General features: G+C 39.7%; 1 protein-coding gene across 5 annotated transcripts in view; it reads left to right on the top strand.

The window, feature by feature from the left end:
- Window positions 1-20669, top strand: part of ATP8A2 (ATPase phospholipid transporting 8A2) — a 314861-nt gene that overhangs the window by 67125 nt on the left and 227067 nt on the right. For all 5 annotated transcript variants that reach the window (XM_052671190.1, XM_052671191.1, XM_052671189.1 and 2 more), the window contains 7 exons: window positions 7835-7940; window positions 8928-9010; window positions 10152-10201; window positions 12176-12245; window positions 13940-14024; window positions 14775-14914; window positions 17592-17730. In XM_052671190.1, the coding sequence (XP_052527150.1) occupies window positions 7835-7940; window positions 8928-9010; window positions 10152-10201; window positions 12176-12245; window positions 13940-14024; window positions 14775-14914; window positions 17592-17730 (673 nt within the window). The remainder of the gene's footprint in view (window positions 1-7834; window positions 7941-8927; window positions 9011-10151; window positions 10202-12175; window positions 12246-13939; window positions 14025-14774; window positions 14915-17591; window positions 17731-20669) is intronic.

Here is a 20669-nt window from a genome sequence, read left to right as displayed (position 1 = left end):
TGTCAGTTCTCTTCTTATTTAGACATTTTGTAGCTATAAAAAGAAGAAGAAATCACTTGCAAAATGTAGAGAGAAAATTAAAAAGCATGACCCTTCTGTTCTGCAGAAGCTGTGCCACAGTATGGGATGTGGATATTGGCAAGCAAAAACTGAAAAAACAAACTTGGTTAGCAGACTGTTCTTCTTACTGTATAATTTCTGTAACTTGGCAGGCTAAGTTTAATATGAACATCTAAAATAAACTTACAACATGCTGTTTTTCTGCTGCAAAGCTTTGCTTTCTGCTTTGCTTTACAGCATTAACAACTTGAAATGCATCATAGTGCAAATATCTGAAGGATTATTTTATTACCGTGCATTGCATTAAATTCCTCAAGGTGAAGGAGCCTGAAGACAGCTCCTGTTATCCCTCTCTGGATAATGCACTGGCTTCTTGTGTGGCTTTGGCACTCAACTGTACTAGAAAGACCTACATCCAGGATGAGGATTACCTCCTGTTCCTGTGTTCTGTTTATCACAGAATCATAAAATCATAGAATGGTTTATGTTGGAAGGGACCTTAAACATCATCTAGCTCCCTCCCCAGCTTTCCTGTAGGCTCCCTTCAAGTACTGGAAGACTGCTGTAAGGTCCCCTTGGAGCCTTCTCTTCTCCAGTCTGAAGAGCCCCAGCTCTCTCAGTCTGTCCCCATACAAGAGGTGCTCCACCGTTCTGATTAGTGTCCCTCCTATGGACCCGCTCCACCAGCTCCATGTCCTTCTTGTGTCTGGGGACCCAGAACTGGACACAGTACTCCGGACAGGGTCTCATGAGAGCAGAGTAGAGGGACAGAATCAGCTCCCATGACCTGCTGGTCATGCTTCTCTTGATGCAACCCAGGATACAGTTGGCCTTCTGGTCTGTGAACACACATTGCCAGCTCATGTTCAGTCTTTCATTGACACCCCCAAATCCTTCTCCTCAGCGCTGCTCTCAAGCCATTTTCCACTCAACCTGTATCTGTGCTTGGAATTGCCCTGACCCAGAAGCAGGACCTTGCACTTGGCCCTGTTGAACTTCATAAGGTTGGAATCAGCCCACCTCTCAAGCCTGTCCAACTCCCTTTGGATGGCATCCCATATTATTAATGTGCAGTTACAGTTGTGGTTTATGGTAGTGGCTCCAAAGTGGTAGTTGCTGCACTAAAGGCTTAGGTGCAGACTATAGGTAATATGTGCTTGGGCTCTTACTCACTGTCTGTTACTCTTAGGGGTCTGTAGATGTGATTTTATGTTTCAGTATGCTAAGCAGAAGAGACATACATTAGATGGATTGAGAGTTTCTCATCTACCCTTGAGGTGGCTCCTTAACCTTCGGATATCTCTTTTTTTTTTTAATCTCCTCAGGGTAGAGCTGCTTCTTTGTGGGATAGATGGAAAATTCACTGCTGACAAATAGGTTTAGGTAGTATCCGTAGGTGTCACTGTAAAGACAGCTGAGAGAGAGAGCTTTGTTCATCACGTTCAGCTCTTATGTATCCAGGCTGCCTTTTAGCTGGCAACTTGAGTGCAGGTAAGTTATTGCACTGTTAGAGCGAACTCGCTGAGTTAAATCAGCTATCAGGCAAGCAGTGGGGAAATTTCTGCCTTATGTTACTTCAGATGGGCCTCTTGTAGCCCACAGATGCCTTTTGAAGCCTGACTGTACTGCAGGAACAGATGCTACACGTGGGGAAGTGATGATTTAGCGTAAGACTTAAAGAATGGGTGCAACAGTTTGCCTGCGTTCTTTTAAAATATAGGTCTCTCTCTCAAACTGCATCTATGAGATGAGGACTGGATTACAGCATGGAGAGTAAAAAGTTACCTGTTTTTAGCCCTTAGCTTCAAGCCTGTTCAGGTGTATAAATTGTCTGTGTTTATGTGGATCACTTCAATTTTCATAGCTTGTTGATGCATGCAGATGTTGTTCATGTATGTATGACAGTTTCTACTCATTTAGAGAACTGAGATGGTGAAATGGGACTTACAGCACTAGCAGCACTGTGGGGTCAGAAGCTGCTGTACTCAGCAAGGCAGTGAATTCCTTTTAAACATTTGCCTTTTTGCAGCTGGAGCTATCAGTGTGTTATCTTCTACCAACACTCATTAAACAGCACACTGCTTTGGTTGTGAAGATTGCATTGCTTTTTTTTTCTTTTCAATCCACTCACGTACATTACTTTTAGAGCTGTCTCAACACCAAGTAATTTTCTTTCCAATATGAAAATTTAAAAAAATATAATATGCAGGTGGCTCCAAAAGTAATGCCTCCTGTTTATTTCCATGGAAATTAAATAGGTAGAGCACAGTTACACTATTTGACAGAACAAATTCTCAGCTACAAAGCACTGTTTTTCGACATAATCACACTATTAGCCAATTTGTGCAGATCATCTGATTATTAAGACACTTAATTTTCTGATGTGACAGCTGTGCATGGCTTGACTGGAACATGGCTTGTCTTTTAGGTTGCTGTCACCACTGCTGAAATGCACCACCCACTGCCTCACTGTGCTCAGACACACAGTTTGGTCTCCATATGTGTTCAGCAAGCATCAATGAATGTCAATGAGTGCAACTTTTTCCACATGGAGAAATTCATTGTTTCATATGCACTTCCATGTCACAATTAGTCAGTTGACAAGAAATACTTGTTACTCTTTTGCTTTTTTGCATGCTGCATATGGGACTTGGACATTTTTCTTTTATTGAAGTACACTCATTCAATCATTGGTTATTTTTCAGTGGTTTTGACAAGAAAAACTTGTATTTAATTCACTTGGAATTCCAGTGCCCCTTAATGTGTTTCTGAGTGAGTTCCTGAAACACCCACTCCAACCTTACCAGCTTCCCTGTTCTAGAGGTGACCAGCATGACTGGATCCTCAGCTATTCTCCACATAGTTTAATGAGCAAAACAGTAGGAATTCTTATATCTTTTTGAGATAGTGAGTTATAGTTCTCTCTGGTAATGAAATGAGTAAGTATTTTACTGGCTATCATTGGCAGGATGGGCAGCATTTATTCAAAGCAATAAGGTCAAGTTCTTAAATCTGATACTGCTGGAAGTGAATAAAGAAATTACATTTAACTTTATATGTAATCTCTTTGTAACTTCAGACTATGAGTATCTAGCTAAAATAATGCAGTTTCTTCAGAGTGGCTGACCTGCACGTGTGCCATGCAGATATGTAGTTTGTTCCAAAAGACCAAGTTTCAGCACAGTGTTTATTCCCCCTGAGTAACGGAGAACATGTATGCAAAGGGATGAAAAGTTCTAATAATGGTTTTCTGACCACTGCTCTGTGTTCTGCTTGATAGTGGTTAGTGTTGTGCCTTCTAGACAAGGCAAAAAAAGGCGTATCTATATTTATTGCAGATAACGCTTTGTAGATAACAATTCAGAGACTGCTTCCAGAAATGAGACTGTCTCCACATGTCCGTAGCTCTTACTTTAGAGACACAGTGTGAATTAAGTTCAGCCAGTGAGATATATTGCTCAAGGAGTGGTTACAGATCCGGTATTCCACACTGACCTTATTGTGAGAGTTAAATTGTGTTTTTGCAGTAGAAACTTCCAGTGCCAAGGTGTAGACCCTTACTGAACTTATAACTAACTTCTTACAAAACGGCTGCTGCAAGAAAGATGCTGGGCAACAGAATAGAGCAGAAGCTAGGACACCCTGACCAGGGTAAAAAATTAGTCGAGAGGGTTTGAGCAACACCCACCGGGATCAAGCATGAACAATGAGAGCTTTTGCAAAGGAATACGCAAGGGAAAGGCTGCTAAATACATGTAAATATAGAACTGAATTTATGCTTGCTAGCACAACATAATAGGTGCCATAAATCAGGAATTGGGGCTTAGTAACCTTTAGATATTTTCTGATATGGGTTTGTTCTTAAATATGGCTTTCATAAGTAGTAAGGGAAGGAAAAATACAGAGCAGGGTAAGGAATGCCTGGCACAGGATGAAACAGCTATAACAGCTTCAAGAAATATTGCCCTTCTGTATCCATAGAAATATACAAAATGATCCTAAAAACAATAGGTTGATGTTAGACCTCATATGGAAAAATGGATTAACAAATGTGTTGCATAGATTGTAAGCCTGGAGTAACTAGTAAATAGGAAACAGGCAAGGAAAAGCCTGTGACAGGAGAAAAAGGTATAATGAGAAGTGTTTCACTGATCAAGAGTGTGATTTCTCCCTTGCCATAAAGGGGTGTGCACCCTCCATTGCAATAACCAATAAAAACTTTGCTGTTTCACTGAGATCTTTTGCCTGATTGGAAATCATTGAAGCTGGGCATTTCTCCTATTATTCAGAGAGATGCAATAGCTTTGACCCAGAGCTGTTGGCACCCAGAGAGAGGAGTGGGGAAGAAGAAACCTGGAATGAGAGCTTTGTTCCTGCTGCAGATTTAGGAGGAAGGAAGAAATGGAATTGGGAGAAAATAGATCTGAGTGTAAAATAAAACTTATGAGGAATGCCTGATAGAGACCATCAGTAAGAATCTGTGAGATTTGCTTTAAATAGAGGAAAACAAGTAATTAAGCAGGATCATTTAACCTGTGGTACTTCCTTATGCTGGGATTAAATGTGTGATGCAGAGGATAAATTACTGCAAAAGCCGTTAGTGAGACTGAGCTGTTCACAGCTCTGAAGTTGACATTCAAACATTCTGTCCTGATTCATGCCAGTGCAATAAATATTATATCATTGTTGGAACAATATAGAAAGGAAACGAATGACAATTGTGTGGAAGAGCTGACCTGATAAACTAAGCTTCTGTCTGGTGATCAGCTGCTGTAGGTTTGGAAAATTGCCAGGGAGTCCATTGTGAGATGTGAAAATACCAAGGCAGCAGCAAATTACCCTGCTGGATTGTAAGCAGAAATATATATGTAGGAATGATTAAAATCAGTGATGTTACCCGAGACAGGTTTTTTCTAGCTGATAGAACAGGTAATATTGAAGCATGCAAAGAGGCTAGGTGATACAGTTGTGAGAAGGACATTGAAGGTCTGCAGCAGCGGGTGCTGAAGTGGGAGTCTGGCAGGCTGTGCATTTTTGAGAGGTAGAGGTATCTTTCATGGCTTTCACTGGAAATAATGGAGCAGCAGTAACCTCTTAAACAGTGCTTTCCTGTGAACTTATCATTTCTCACACTACTCTTTGGTTATGTGTAATCTGTTCATTTTCTTGAACCGCGGCCTCTGTTCTTTGCATGTTGAATGTGACAGTGGTTATTTTAGTGGCATGTGACCATGCAGCTCAGAAATCTCTATGCAAAGATAAAGGCCTGTGTGAGACAGTGATGTAGCATGTGGTATATGGAGAAGTATGAAAATGTCTGAGAGCTAGCTGTGAATGCTGCTGCTCTAACTAAGGGAAGGTGCATTTTAAATTTCCCTTTCTGATGTAGGCGTCTTTAATGTCTCTGATTAGTGGTTAATGAGTGTGGTGTATTTCACATTTTAGTACTACATTTCTGAGAAAAATACATAGAATACAAGTTTCACACATCAGAGAATATTTGGTGGCATGTAGCTTTCACTTGAAAAGTGTTCATTTGAACATAGCCTTTGAGTTCTGTTGTGAAATGTTCTACTATATGCTGGGAAAATAGCCAGTGTAGAAGCATCTTCTAATCGTTTAAAAAAAACATTTGGATCCTGTTTTACTGGATGATTTTATAAGATTTCAGTAGATAAAAACCAGGCTTTGTTTTATAAGGTTGGTGTTTGTCTCCTTCTGATTTTCCTTGTAATATTACAGTACTATTTCTTTTGACCTGATGTGCTGATAGCTCATGTAATACTTTTGGTTTCATAGTTGCTCTGATAGAAAGTATAAAATAAGCTATCCTAATGAGAATTTTGGAAACAAGATGTCTTTTTCCATATTCCAAAGCTCATGAAAGTTTGCAAGCTGAACCACAAAGAATGACTTCAGTGATTTTCTGCTAAAATGACTCTGTCACTGTACAAATGGCTGTTGTGATGTAAGGTTTCAACGCAACAACTGTGAGCAGTATGGTCAAAGCATGATGAACTGAGATGATTTCAGCCAAGTGTCCTAGTAAAGGTGTGAACTGCATATGATGTTAATATGCCTGGTTTTGATCTGGGCAGTTGAGTACTATTTCTGACTGCTATGAGACTGAAAATATGGGGCAAGAGGAGAGGGGAAAAAAGGAGGTAAGAACAGCATAGAGGGCTCTGCTTCCAATCACTATAGCCATAATTGCCAGAATTTGCTGATGAGCGGTGTGTGTTGTGACATCTTCAGTGTCGTGGATGTATCTGGTGACTAGGCAGTCTGAATGATGTTGTGTCATGATGCTGAAGTTGTAGAAACTGTTGGTGAAATTTCTGCTTGGCTGGATGAGTGTTCCCATGTGACAGAACATGATGGCTACTTTTGCTTGTTAATCAGCAGCTATCCACTCTGTATGTTCTTCACTCAGAGTACAGTTGCAATGAGTTGAATTTTGGTGTGGTTACTTTCAATTTATTGAAAGTTCTCATGGAAGCTATCAAAGCAGTAGATCTTGTTTCTTAATAATCAGTATATAGTTAAAATCTTTGGCCTGTGTGAAGCTTGGGGTGCTACATATCGTATCATAGAATGACATCGGTTGAAAAGGACCACAATGATCATCGAGTTTCAACCTCCTGCCACAGGCAGGGTCACCAACCACCAGAGCAGGCTGTGCAGAGCCAAATCCAGCCTGATCTTGAATGCCTCCAGGGATGGGGCATCCACAACCTCCTTGGGCAAACCTCTGTGTGAAAAACTTCCTTCTAATATCTAACCTAAACCTCCCCTATCTTAGTTTAAAACCATTCCCCCTTAACCTATACTGTCTACCCTCAAAACCAGTTGTATCTCCTCCTGTTTATAAGCTCCCTTCAAGTCCTGGAAGGCCACAATGAGGTCTCCCCGGAGCCTTCTCTTCTCCAAGCTAAACAAGCCCAGCAGTTCCTCATAGGAGAGGTGCTCCAGCCCTCTGATCATCTCAGTGCCCTCCTCTGGACCTGCTCCAAGAGCTCCACGTCCTTCCTGCACTGGAGGCTCCAGGCCTGGACGCAGTGCTGCAGATGGGGCTTCACAAGAGCTGAGTAGAGGGGGACAATCACCTCCCTCTCCCTGCTGGCCACCCTTTTTTAGTGCAGCCCAGAACACAGTTGGCCTTCTGGGCTGCAGCAAACACTGCTGGCTCTCGTCCAGCTTCTTGTCCACCAGGATCTTCAAGTACCTTTTCTGCAGGGCTGCTCTCAAGGAGTTCTTCCCCAGCCTTTATCAGTACCTGGGATTGCCCCAACCCAAATGCAGCACCCTGCACTTGGCCTTGTTGAACCTCATTAGGTTCTCATGGGCCCACTTCTCCAGCCTGTCCAGGTCCCTCTGGATGGCTTCCTTTCCCTCCAATGTATCGACTACACTGCTCAGCCTGGTGTCGTCTGCAAGCTTGCTGAAGGCAAATTAGTTTTTAATTACAGAATTAGTGCTTCTGTATTAGGGTGTTTGGAGGGCTTTCCAACTCTATGTAACTTAAGTGAAACACTTCTCTTTAACGATATAGTTGATTAATGCTAGCTTTTGACTCTGTTGTATTGATGTTCTGGAGCCAAGTAAGACAACTACTGCAATCAGGGAATTTATTTTATTTTATTTTATTTTATTTTATTTTATTTTTCAAGTTTTTTTTTTTTTTGTCTGTGATCTAAGAGGTCATTCTCTCAAGTTGGGGGACAGCTGCCTCTGTGTGTAATACTAAAATTGCCTCTCCTGGTTTTCTGTCTAGCCTACAGCTGTACACATACAGGAGTTCCTCACTCTGCTGGCCGTGTGTCACACTGTAGTTCCTGAGAGACAAGGAAATAAAATTATCTACCAGGCCTCCTCTCCAGGTTGGATGCTGCTTTCTTTTTTTTTGGGGGGGAGGGAGGGGGAGAAGAGATGGGATGTAAGGAGTGGATGTACGGGGATGAAAGGAAGGTCCAGAAACTTCTGAAAAGATCACTAATTTTAAAAGCAAGATGGTCCTCCTATGTGATACTAGCAGTAGATCTGACATCCTCTGTCATTAGTGCACGCTGCTTTTAATGCCTTCTATAAAACTGCTGTTAAGTCCCATTATGTTTTTGACAGGCTGAGCTTATCCCTTCTGCTCTTAAGAGGCCTCTCATTCTTGTCTCTTTGAGGGTTGAAAAGCAAAGCTAAAATTTCCAGTGATTTCACTGTGTAGAGGGAAGTGGAAGTACTGATTTGTTTCTGCACGTAAAGTTATTTGGTGTATTTGGCACAAGTGCAGTTTATTTTTCCTTATTTAGTAGATGCTGAAACAGGACCCAGTGTGATACAGAGTGGAGTCTTGGCCATATTTGGATATGATCTTCACCCATTTTGTCCTTTCAGGAAGTGCAGTAGTACTAAAAGAACTACATAGGGCCAGTATTCAGAATAGCAGGACCCTGTTCCCCATCACAGAATTGCAGAGTGGCTTGAATTAGGAGGAACTTTAAAGCCCATCCAGTTCAAACCCCTTAGATGAACATTGTAAGAATGTAGGGTAACTCAGCTTTGATCTTGCTTTTTGAACAGGTATTTCCCCCTTTTCATGTAGAAGGAAACTATGACTCCTCCACAGCAGCGGGGCTTAATGCTTCAGTAATTGCAGAGTGTTTTATACAGATGGAGTATGAAGTTTGTCTAGCTGATCTCACATGGCATTTCAAGGAGTAAAATGTGCTACTCTAGCAGTTGTACAGACACAGCAGCTTGAATAAATAGGAAGGGTGGCTTCTGTTTTGGCACCACATCTTGCTTGGATGTGAGCTTTGTACTTTCCTTTCTCTGCATATCACATCAAATTTAATCTTTTATTTTATTGGCAGATGAAGGGGCTTTAGTGAAAGGAGCAAAAAAACTTGGTTATGTCTTCACAGGAAGGACTCCACATTCAGTTATCATTGATGCGGTAGGTAGACTGTGTGCCAAGCTCATGAGCTCATGTAGAAAATATATGTTTACTGTTTAGTTCTTCTTACTTTTAAGGCCTTTACTAAGGTAGGTACAAAAGGCTTTTGTTGGTTGTGAAGAGTTGTTTTAGTCTATTTTATATGCAGAGTCCTCTGTTCTTCTCTGTGGAATGGGCAGTAGGGAGTTGGAAGCTCATGTGAAATTATGGCAGTTGCGTCTGAAGAACATTTCACTTAAACTGGGAAGCTCAAAGTAGCACACATCCATAAGGAAGTCATAGAGTCAAGGCTGAGAAAGACCACTAAAATCACCACCATGCCCACTAAACCATGTCCCTCACTGCTACATCTCCTCTTTTCTTGAAAGGCTTGTCTGGCACATTTCGTTCTGTTGTATTTGGTAGTTACTGTATTTCTAAATGTTGAATTGCTTGTATTAAAACATTTCTTTTTCTTCCAAGTTAGATAATCTTCTGAAGAAATTTTATGTACCTTGCAATCTCTGCATGTATGGTGGGGTGTGTAACTAGCAGATAACATTTGACATGGCAGTCTCAAACTCATGAAGCCACATTCTGACTCTAAGTTGCAGTTTGTGCTGAAGTGGCTCCAGACATGTACAGGTGCAGCTGAGATAAGAACTTTCTGTGGAATACCTAGTAGGTGCTTACTGAAAATAATGGATATACTTTTTTCTTCTCTGTGGATTCACTTTCAAATTTTTGGTACAACTCCAAGCCAGGCACTTGAAACATCTGACAGTCTGGAACTTGTTTCAAACCTTTTATTTTGCAGGAAACTAATGCTTAGATTAAGGAGAAGAGCTTAGGATAAGGCATGTATTCTAGAGCTATCTATGCTCTGATCCTCTCTGCAGAAAGCAGAGGATGCTTATATCTCTAACAGTAAGATAATTTTATTTTTTTTTTGAAGTTGTATAAAAATAGTAAATGGAAGTGCCGTGTCAAATGATCTTCGTTAAACAAGGCTCTGTGTCACTTATACCAGGAGAGGGAGCTATTATCTCAGCTTATTTACACCAGGATGTATAAGCAAAAGTGTTTCAACTAACTTGTATGTTAACGCATAGGAATATCACGTGATTTGCACTTAAAATAGTAAATATCTTTGTTTTTGTAGCTGGGAAAAGAAAAAACCTTTGAAATTCTTAATGTTCTGGAATTTTCCAGGTAAGTTTTCTATAATATATTTTACTCAGGGTAGTGAAAAACATTTTAAATAAGTATGTATCTTTGATAGGTAGATATATAGCTAATGCAGTAAAAAAAACCCTGAACCTCCTTAGTTTTTTTTCTCCTGCTCCTCCATCCCCATTTTCCAATCATGATCTAAAAGAGTTACTTAAAAAATGGTGTCTGGTGGCAGCTGTTAGAATGTGAGGTTGGAGGTTTCTCTGCTACCCAAGCTCTCTTTTTACCTTGAAGTTGCTGCTGTGAGAGTGTTGCTCCATGCCTCACTTGTATCTTGATGTATCCTTTGTCTACTTCAAGAACATGATTTCAGATTGAGTGTTTACAGAAGTTGTGCAAATCACTTGTGTTTTACTTTCATAGGTAAAATTGCCTACTGAAGGACTTTTTGGTGCTCATTGTAAGAAACATCTCAGCTGTGAACAACTAGCCATGATTGCTTTTGATTTCTTTTCACCTTTTCCCATTCTGAATGCAGCTACTTAGGCTACATATGAAAATATCTAAAAGGTGCTAGAAGAGTCCTTCAGGGTTTCAGACAAGTTGACTGCTCTCCACAGACAGGAGTATCTGTAGCCCTCATGCAGTGCTTTTAGAAAGCGCTGTCCTAGCCCTTCCCTGTGTGTATCAACTTTCCCACTTGACCAAGTGAGGGAATCCCTATAATTACATTTCAAAAGCACATGGAAGTTCCCCAAGGCCATTAGTTTGCAGCATAAATTCTTAGGATAGTTAACTTGCTTCCAGACTTGTTTTGGAAAGCACAAAAAGATGGTTTTGTCTGATGAGACATAGTAAGAGCTTGCTATTGTGTAAATGTTTCCCAAGCTCACAAAAAGAGGTTAGATCTGCCAGAGTAACTTTTAAAGAGGAGGATTTGAGACTTCACATTCTTCTCTGTTTCTACATACTTGTAAGGAAGGAAGGAGGACACCTCTGCTCCTTGTTTCCATCTGCTTCTGTTGGCTAAGGACAAGAATTACAAGAAGTCACAATCAGCTTTAGGTTTGAAAGACCATTAAAGATCACCTATTCCACGCTCCCTGCCAAGGGGAGAAACATCTTTAACTAGGTCAGGTTGCTTAAAGATCCACCCAACCTGGCTTCCAATGATGCATCCAAGTATGCTTACAGATAACTTTTGAATACGAAACTACAGTTTCTTCGGAGTTCTCTTGAGAGGAGTTTATTTGTTTGCCTCTCACCCTTATAAACTGCATTTTTATTTCCAGTGTATATTAGAAAAGAGAGGTGGATAACTGAAATGTCAAAATGTATATATTTAAAATAATTAAGTTTAAAAAAATCCCTTACCTTAACTCTTAAACCTTAGATTCTTACACTGTTTACTTTAAAAATACACATATACAAGACTTGGTTTTGATGTGCAGCTCTCAGAGAGTAAGGAGGCTAAGACCTGATCTGGAGTATGACTACTTTCTGTGATATTTTTGCATGTTCTTCATTCTTTTGAGTTAAAAATTTAAATAAAGGCCCCTATGTCAGTAGGTATTTGTTTCAGTATGTTAGGAGTAATACACTTTCAGCCTTAATATTTCCATTTCTAGCCAGAATCCCCAAAACATTAATATAGATATAATAGATATAATTATATTCATACAAGATATAATAAAAAAGATGAGAGTAAATGACTCCTCTTTGTTCAAGATAATTGTTATGCCATCTTGCTTTTTTCCAAGTTCTTGCTCACATTTGGCTGCCAGTACAGGTGTTTTGATCAAGTGCTTGCCCATGGGAACCATGGGGCTGAAGCTGGAAATGTGCAACTTAGTATTTCTTCTTGCTTTCTAGGACTGTGTGAGGTCTTAAATTGCTACTCTTCCACCTCGCACAATCCTTGATGCACTAAGCACAACTGAGTATTCACTGGCTAGAACAGGGCTTCTGCTTCATCAATATAAGTAATGAAAACAAATGTTTTTCTTTCAATAGTAACAGGAAGAGAATGTCTGTGATTGTTCGAACTCCAGCAGGACAACTACGTCTGTACTGCAAAGGAGCTGTGAGTAATTATACCACTTCAGTGGAGAGCTAATATTACTAGTTATTGTTTCAACAGCTGTGACTGATGCTGTCACTTCATGTCTCATACATAATACCAGTTGGCATTTTGTTTAGGACCAAGTGATTTAGGAGGTCTGTAATTCCTTCTTTGACTTCTTTTGCAGGCAAGTTGTTAGGCTATTTACTGTCCAAGTGAAATCCTGAAACTTATAGGAACAGTACTCTCAGCTTAAGCAAAGGCTGGATTTCATCCAGCCATACAACAGGAATTCAGGAGCTAGACAAAATGCTGCTGTCTAAAGCTGTAATACTAACTTTTGCTTTCAAGTGGTTGGCTCTTGATCTGGCTCTCTCACATCTCTACACCTGCTGTTTTTTGTCATCATGACTTGCACCAAGTTATGTTTCTGTCTTCACTGATGGGCAATAACTTAACAAAATACAAAGGCTGTAAAAGCAGCATTGTCTGCAGCCATAGTGTTCCAATTTCAATGGAAAATCATGGAGGTGACTTTTTGCAACAGAGAAAACTATTTCTAATTTCCGGTAAGGATCTGGTTTACTTGACATACAGGCTTGGGTGCACAGCTCTGCTTCAGTTTAACTCCTGTGATACGGTAAAGATGATGCTAGCTTCAAGCTGAAGTGGTGGGAATGAAGTAAGCCTGCTTTTGCTACGCGATACTTTAAAGTTGTGTGCATAGTAACTCCTCACTGATTTGCACCTGTTTGTGTTCAATCACTGCTATTACTGTGCCTCTGTTAACAGTTTCTTGTAGATTGGCAGTGAAAAGGATGAAAAACGGGAGTAAGAAACTTCTTGCTGTCTTTGATTTGAGCAGGATCAGATGTCCGATGTGCTGATTACTACAACCCTTTTGCTCCAATATGGTTTTTCATTTTGTTTGTTCTGCTGCATCTACTGCTCATCTACTGTTTCTGTTCTGCACAAAACGTGCCAGGTTCTGATGGAAACATCCTATCCTAATGCTTAGATCATAAATTTCCTGTTTTATATGACTGTTCCATGATGGATGTAGGCCTATGCGCTTAGTTTGCTTTAGAGTATGTATTTAAGGACATTTAGGGTTTGCATATTTTACTTAGCATAGCAACTCAATCTGGTAATCACATGATAAAACAGAGACAAGAAAGATGATGATGCTGCATTTTGATTACTTCTGTTATTCATGTACATAAGTATTTCTATTGCCATTTGATTTAGTGTTAAAGAAGGAGCAGTGGGAGGAAGGTTTTTCAACCTTCTGTTTTTAAACATCAATGGAAATCTTTTCTAGAAAGGCAGGAAGACTACAATGAGTACTAAATAAGACAACATACTTACATACTCTGAAAACTAGTACATTTGCTTAATTCAGACAGGAGTGTTCTACAATGGTTGAGAGGGGATTACATGATGGAAAAGTCCCTATTATTTAAGTGGGTAGAGACAGTGTGTACTTCTGTGCCTGTTACGTGTAGTTGCTGCACTGTGATCTCTGCTACTGGGCACAGCTCAGATGATTATTCAAAGCAGTGTCTCTGAAACTTGAATGCATTAAATTAAATTTATTAGTCTTCGGTTCTGATGTAAGCAAGTCCAGTCAGGTAATTTTCACTAGATCTGGTACATACACACATTGAAACTTCGTATATAGACTTACTCCATTGTAATGAATTTGCTTTTAACAGGACAATGTAATTTTTGAGAGGCTTTCGAAAGATTCCCAGTATATGGAGCAAACACTGTGCCATCTTGAATACTTTGCCACAGAAGGTAAGAGAAGCAGCATGTAAAAGTAATTCAGTTTATTAGTTTATTTCTTGCACTACCTGAGCTTTCTTGTGCCAAATAAGGTGGCTGTATATTCAAAATTGGTATGTAGCAGCAGATTAGCAACTTGTAAGATAACTATACCTAAGGAAATTTGTGCCCTACTTCTGCTTCTGTGCAATTCCAGTACAAAAATGGAATGTGTAAGGAGTTGGAACTCTGTATTTGTGATTAAATGAAGGGACACTAATTATATTTTTCAATTTAATTGGAGAAACTGGTATTTTACACTGTAAAAAGTCGGATGACAAAGTCTCTGGCTTTATGAAGCAAACTTAATAACATGAATATACTGAGATGCCTGGAGGACACAAGATGATCTGAGATGGTCTCAAGACCTTTGACTGATGTAACACCTCTGTTCACAGGGAAGTGCTTGGCTTTGTTCCCTTTTCTGCAGTAGGATAAAATATTGGCATTAACTCTAGATTACAGTACTGAAAATTAGAGAGAAGCTTGTACCCATTAGGCCCTCTTGATTTGCACCAGCAGTAGTAACCTGTATGAGCCAGACACTCATTTAGTATTTGTGGAAACAAATGCATTAAAAAAATGTACAGGAAACCAGAGTTCACCAATTTGCAGAGAGAACTGTTGACTCCAGTGAGAGGGTTAGAATTTAGAGTTCATTAGACCATTTTGCAGGTACTCAGTCACTGCACACCTAAAATTGTGCTGTATTCTGTTTTGTAGGTCTGAGGACTTTGTGCATCGCTTATGCCGATCTGTCAGAAAACTCTTACAGAGAGTGGCTGAATGTCTATAATGAAGCCAGTATACTTCTGAAAGACAGAACTCAGAAGTTGGAAGAATGCTATGAGATCATTGAGAAGGTAAGAATTTTTTTGAGGGTCGAATGCAGATTGCTTTTGGATGCAGTTTGGGCTTTATACAGTGTAACAAATAGTTCTTTTCAGTTTCAGAAGAATGGAATTGTATTCTTAATTGAAAACCTTAATTGAAAGTTAATCTAACTTGATAGCAGAACTGATATAGTCAGCATGTTGCATCAAGTTCCCACTTGCTAATGTGTGAAGAGAAGCTGCTTTTTTTTTGTAATGCAGTCAGAGCTGCAGTTTTCTGAAGGATGTTTCAGACACTGCAGGCATTACCATGTGCTCAGTGTGGCCTGTAGCTCAAAAACTGCTCCTTTCACGTGAATTGTTGAACTAATAATTCTGAAAGTTTAAAGCAAGTATGAGAGAAAGTTTTACCTGATGGCACGTCTTGCTGAAATGTTAAGATGTCAACACTAGGGGCCAGTGTTTGATATTTGCTGGTCTTTTACTGCTTTCTGAAATGCAGATGGTCGGTTCACCTAAACTCATTCATATTCTTTCCCTCTTGTTCTGAGTCTTTTACTGATTTTTGTTTAGTGGTTTATTTTGAAGACTTGTTATTAGCTTTATTAATATTGCTATATTAACAGTTCAATTCAAATTCCAGAGGCCTCTTCATTGGTTATTCAAGTTATTTGGGCAGAATAGGGGAGAAGGCTGAGACTAGGATGGGAGCCAGCTTTAATGGAGTAAGAGAAATGCTCCAGCAACTCATGAGGTGGTAGCTGAAGATTAGATCTTACTTTTCAAAATGTCTAATGGTCATTTTCTGTTGGCTGATCAGTAACAGTGTTGTTATCTAAGCACTGATTTTGAAGGTTTATGTAGCTTTTTGCCTTCCTGCACTTTGCTTTCATATTTTACTGATTTCACAAATGAAAAATTGTTGTGGGTGATCAACCCATTAACATGGGGCTGATTCTTTAACTTGAGGATGTTTTCTCAAATCCTTCAAACATTTTTTGCCGTCTACCTTCTGCCTCCTTTCATAATTTAACATCTTGAAAAATGGGCAGCCAAGAGTAGGTTTTTGATTTGGAGTTTTGAACTTTGTGGTGCCATGTTGGAAGGAAAACACTGACTTTCATGTTAATTTACTTTCTGGTCAGGGTGTGAGCAAGGAATTGTACTGGAAACTTAGATTTTTCTCAGAGTTTGTGTTTCCCTGATTAATTCTCTAGTATAAGGATTTTTTTTTTTTTTTTCCTAGATAATAAGCTGAGATTTAGTATCAAATAACTGTTTTAACATGCTAACTTTGCATTTAAAGACTTTAAGTAAGAGTGGTATTTTAAGTCTGACTGAGGTCACTGAATTGTGGTAAGGTGTGTGTGTGTGGGGACAAACTTCAGCTGTCTTTTTGGATACCTATAAATTGGCTGAGAGGGTTTCAACAGATGCAGTGAATAGTAACTCCTTGCTCCTGGCTTCGGCCATTCCCAGCACTGTGCTTTAATGTGTAATCAATCATTTAACAGGTAAATTTGGGAACATAAGACAAGTTGCACTTACGTACTTGCTCTGTGTTTGTTATGTTCAAATGCAACCTTGTATTCATTGGAGGAATGTTTTACCAAAACTCAAAGGGATTTCAAAGAAAATGGCTTGTGGGAGTTCATACTACTGCCTTTACCTACTGAACATCTTAAAGAAACTTGTTTGTTGTCAAGGCTTACATTAATTAATGTCTGGTTACATGCCTGTATGGACAGCAGCTTCCCCTTCAGTTATTTATACATGCATAGATAAATACAAGCAAGAACTGCTGTAATGTTCTCTTCATCTATTTTTGCTAATTAAAAAGAAGTAGTGCTTGCAAACATGAGAAGTTGTTATGCTCTCTGCTCAGTTCCTGAAATGGGGCATATAACTAAGCTCAATTTATATCCATTTCTTTTAAATTGAACATTTTTGCATGTCTAAGCAATCATTAAAAATACTTCTAATGTTCAAACTGGGTAACTGGATTATGCCTTTTGACAAGGTGTATTTCTTTGGTATTTCGGTCAGCCTGACTTTTTTTTCCTGTAATGTTGCCAAATCTCTTCAAGCAATCGCTCTGCAATTGCATATGAATATGGTTTATTCTGTAATATTAAGTGGTTGTGTGAGACATTCTTTTCTGGCACACATCTGTATTAGACTACAGATACTTGGACTGATTAATGTCCATACCACTTCTATTACATCGATGTAGTGATTATATCCATAAATAGTTGGAATAATTTTTGCTTGGATTGTATCCATTCTGTGTGCACGTTCTACAGGAGGGAAGTTAGTTTCAATGATGTGATGGCAGGTGACTTTTGTTTTGTGAGCTTAAGAAACATAATCTGTGGCCACTCATCATGTTGCTGCAGTGATTACTGAGTATTCTAGTGTACATGTTCATCCACAGGATAGCTTTGGAGCTGTTTAACTTCAATTAACTGCTCTTGAAACTCTGCCAACTTTCTGATCGTAAATGCTGGGTTCCATTCTGTACATCCTGAAATGTGATTTGTGTGCTGGGGAACTGGAAGAGGCACACCAAAAACCTCCTGGAGTGTGTACTGCTTGTCAAAAAGCTGTATTAGCAATGAGGCACAACATGTTTTTAATTCCCTGTTTTTAGAGTATTCCAAACAGAGATTCATCCTAAGAAACCAATCCTTCAAATTCTTTCTTTCAGGATTTACTGCTTCTTGGAGCCACAGCCATTGAAGACCGCCTGCAAGCAGGTGTTCCTGAAACGATAGCCACACTAATGAAGGCAGAAATTAAGATATGGATTCTGACAGGGGACAAGCAGGAAACAGCTCTCAACATAGGTATTCTTTTTGGTTACGTAACGTTTGTCTGAGGTGTAGCAGGTTAGACAGTAGATGTGATGTGTGGGTTTTTAAAACAAAAACAGGCCTGATTTGTACTCATAGACTGGCTCCTTGGTAGCTGATAGGCTTGTGGAAGCCTTTCATTTGGAGAATTTGGAATTCTGGAATGAAAGTTTTGCACTGAATGTCAGGCTATGTGTAGCTGCTGGAGAGGGTTCAGAGGAGAGCCACAAAAATGATCAGAGGACTGGAGCACTTCCCCTGTGAAGACAGGCTGAGGAAGCTGGACTTGTTCAGCCTGGAGAAGAGAAGGCTGTGAAAAGACCTCTTTGCAGCTTTCCAGTATTTAAAAGGGGATTATAAAGAGGAGGGGAATCAACTTTCTACTCGGGTAGATAGTGATAGGACAAGAAGGAATGGTTTTAAGCACAAGGGGGGAGGGAGATTGCATGTCAAGGGAAGCTGTTTACAGAGAGAGTGATGAGGTGCTGGAACAGGCTACCCAGAGAAGTTGTAGATGCTCTGTCCCTGGAAGTGTTCAAAACCAGGTTGGATGGGGCCCTGGACAACCTGGTCTAGTACCAGATCTGGAGGTTGGTGGCTTTGCCTGCGACAGGGGGTTCGGAACTTGATAATCCTTGGGATCCCTTCCAGCCCAAGGCATGCTATGATATGCAGCTTCTTTTAATGCACAAAAGATTTAGCTTTTGGCTAACTGCATTTTTTGTGAGAAGAAGATATTTCTTTTTACTGAAAGTAGAGGGCTCAGTCAGTCTATAATGTTTTAGTATTACTGTGCATTATATCTCAATTTATTTCACAGTTAGTCATTCTTATGGACTACCTTCACTTGATATCAGTACAGTTAGGGATATGATGGGAGAAAAATGGGTATAACTTACAACTTATAGCAAGATTTGATGGTGAAAGTAGGTGGATACTTGAATAACTACTCATGCTGTCACTTTGGTGCATCTTCTAGTCAAGTATATCATAATTGTACTCTTGATAGAATACTGTTGCTATTGAATATATGGATAGTTTAATATGGATTGTTTGTCAAGGCACAAGATGGGTATTCTTATGTCTCAAACTTACTAATGTGTTCCAACTTTGCTGATTCTATGATCTTAGCTTACAGAATGCTGTTTGTAATTTAAGATCCAATCCACATGTACAGTTACATTTCAGGTATTGTATGCAATCTTGGGAGTAGAACTGTTTTCAGTTCCTCATGGTGCGTGGCAATGATGCTTACAGTCTCTTGCTTATGCTATGGGTATGCTTATGTACTTAGGTCATCTTCAACTCTTGGCAGCCACCCTAAGGAGATGAAATACTTTGTTTCAGTTTGCTCTTGATTCTTTGGTCCTGTGTTTGCTTGTTTGACTGTTGTCTTTTAATTGTATTATTGACTTTTTTATTAGAGTAATGCTTCACCTTGCTGTGGAGTGGTTGCATGCCTTCCACTCAGCTGTGTGCCAGTTTTGCAGAATGAGTGTGTTTATGTTGGGTTTCGATACTGATCAGACATTACAACTTAGTATAGGAAATAGGAGTTCTGGTTTCAGAAGTGTCTTCAAGCATGACATACAGTCTGCTTTCTGTTTTTAGCTGCTGAAGCTGTCATTAGCCAGTCTCTGCAAAGAGCTGTAGAAAGCTTGGCAGTGTTCTTCTGGCAACGTAATTCTCTTAAAACAATCTGCAGAATCTGAATTTCCTTTGCCTTTCAGTAACTGTTACTCTGAAATCTGTGACAGACTTGTGCTTAGCACCATCCTGGTAGGCTCCCAGGAAATCTGAACTGATGCATTCTAGCCAATAACTTGTGCTAAACTAGTTGCACATATGAAAGGCCCTAAAATCTTTTTAGTAGCCATAAGGTGGGAGTCACCCACAATGCCTCTGCATGCCTTCATTTCATTTACCTTGACTCTGTATCTTCACATCATAGTGAGCGTGCAACCTGAAAGTCATGAAGCCACATCTATGTGTGCAGCTGCTTTCTGTTTTCCTTACTTTCCTCAGGCCTCTCCTGGAATACTTCTGTCATTTTTTCAGTTGGAGAAATTGAAGCAATGCCAGTGAGCTTGTCTGTGTCCCACAGCGAAGCTGGAGCAGGGCATACGTGCCCTCTGTAAACACGGAAGATAAGTGTTCTTGCCTCAGATGTATTCTGTATGCCTGCAGTGTGAGTGTGCCTGTGGGCTATGATCTTGAACTCTAGTTCAAGCAGTCTTTCTCCCAGGATACTTGAAGGGAAACGAGTCCCAGAAGCACTTGATTCATCTGCTCCATGGGCTTTTAGTTAGACTTTCAAGTTTAAGACCCAGACAGCAATTCACAAGTGTCGATTGACATTTTATATCTGGCTTTGAGCCAGCAGTTGATCAAGTCAAAAGCATTGACAAAAATATGCCCTGATCTCAGAGAGCCTGTTTTTGTTTGTCTTGTTATTTCTGCCAGAAATAACTATTATGAAACTTCCTATATAAAATAGAACTACAAAATTCCCATGTAACTTTATGATTTCCAGATTTTGGTTTATATTAATGCTAGACTTTAACATCTTCATAGTCCTAAACTTGTGCATTATGCATAGATCTCCTGTAAAACATTAGGCATAACTTACACCCTCCTATTCTAAGCTTGATCTCACTCCTGTTTAATGTGATGACAATGCACAAAACGGTCTTTTCTGACTCTGTGACTTCCAAGTCAGACCAAGTTAGCATTTTCCAGAGTTTTTTCTCTAGCTCCAGTTGTCAAATGGCATCTTGCTAGATTTGAAAAACTTAAAATGAAGCAATGAGCAGCAGTTTAGAAACTGCAGCTTGCTGTTGCAGCTGCTATTCCAATCAAATGCTCCTAGAAAATGCATTTGAATTAGTTATACTGAATTTGTAACAGCCTGCTGCGTGAGGTTATTGCTGTTC

The sequence above is a fragment of the Tympanuchus pallidicinctus genome, unplaced genomic scaffold (assembly GCF_026119805.1).
Source record: "Tympanuchus pallidicinctus isolate F22 unplaced genomic scaffold, pur_lepc_1.0 scaffold11, whole genome shotgun sequence".
Lineage (NCBI taxonomy): Eukaryota > Metazoa > Chordata > Aves > Galliformes > Phasianidae > Tympanuchus > Tympanuchus pallidicinctus.
This window is presented reverse-complemented; position numbering and strand designations above follow the sequence as displayed.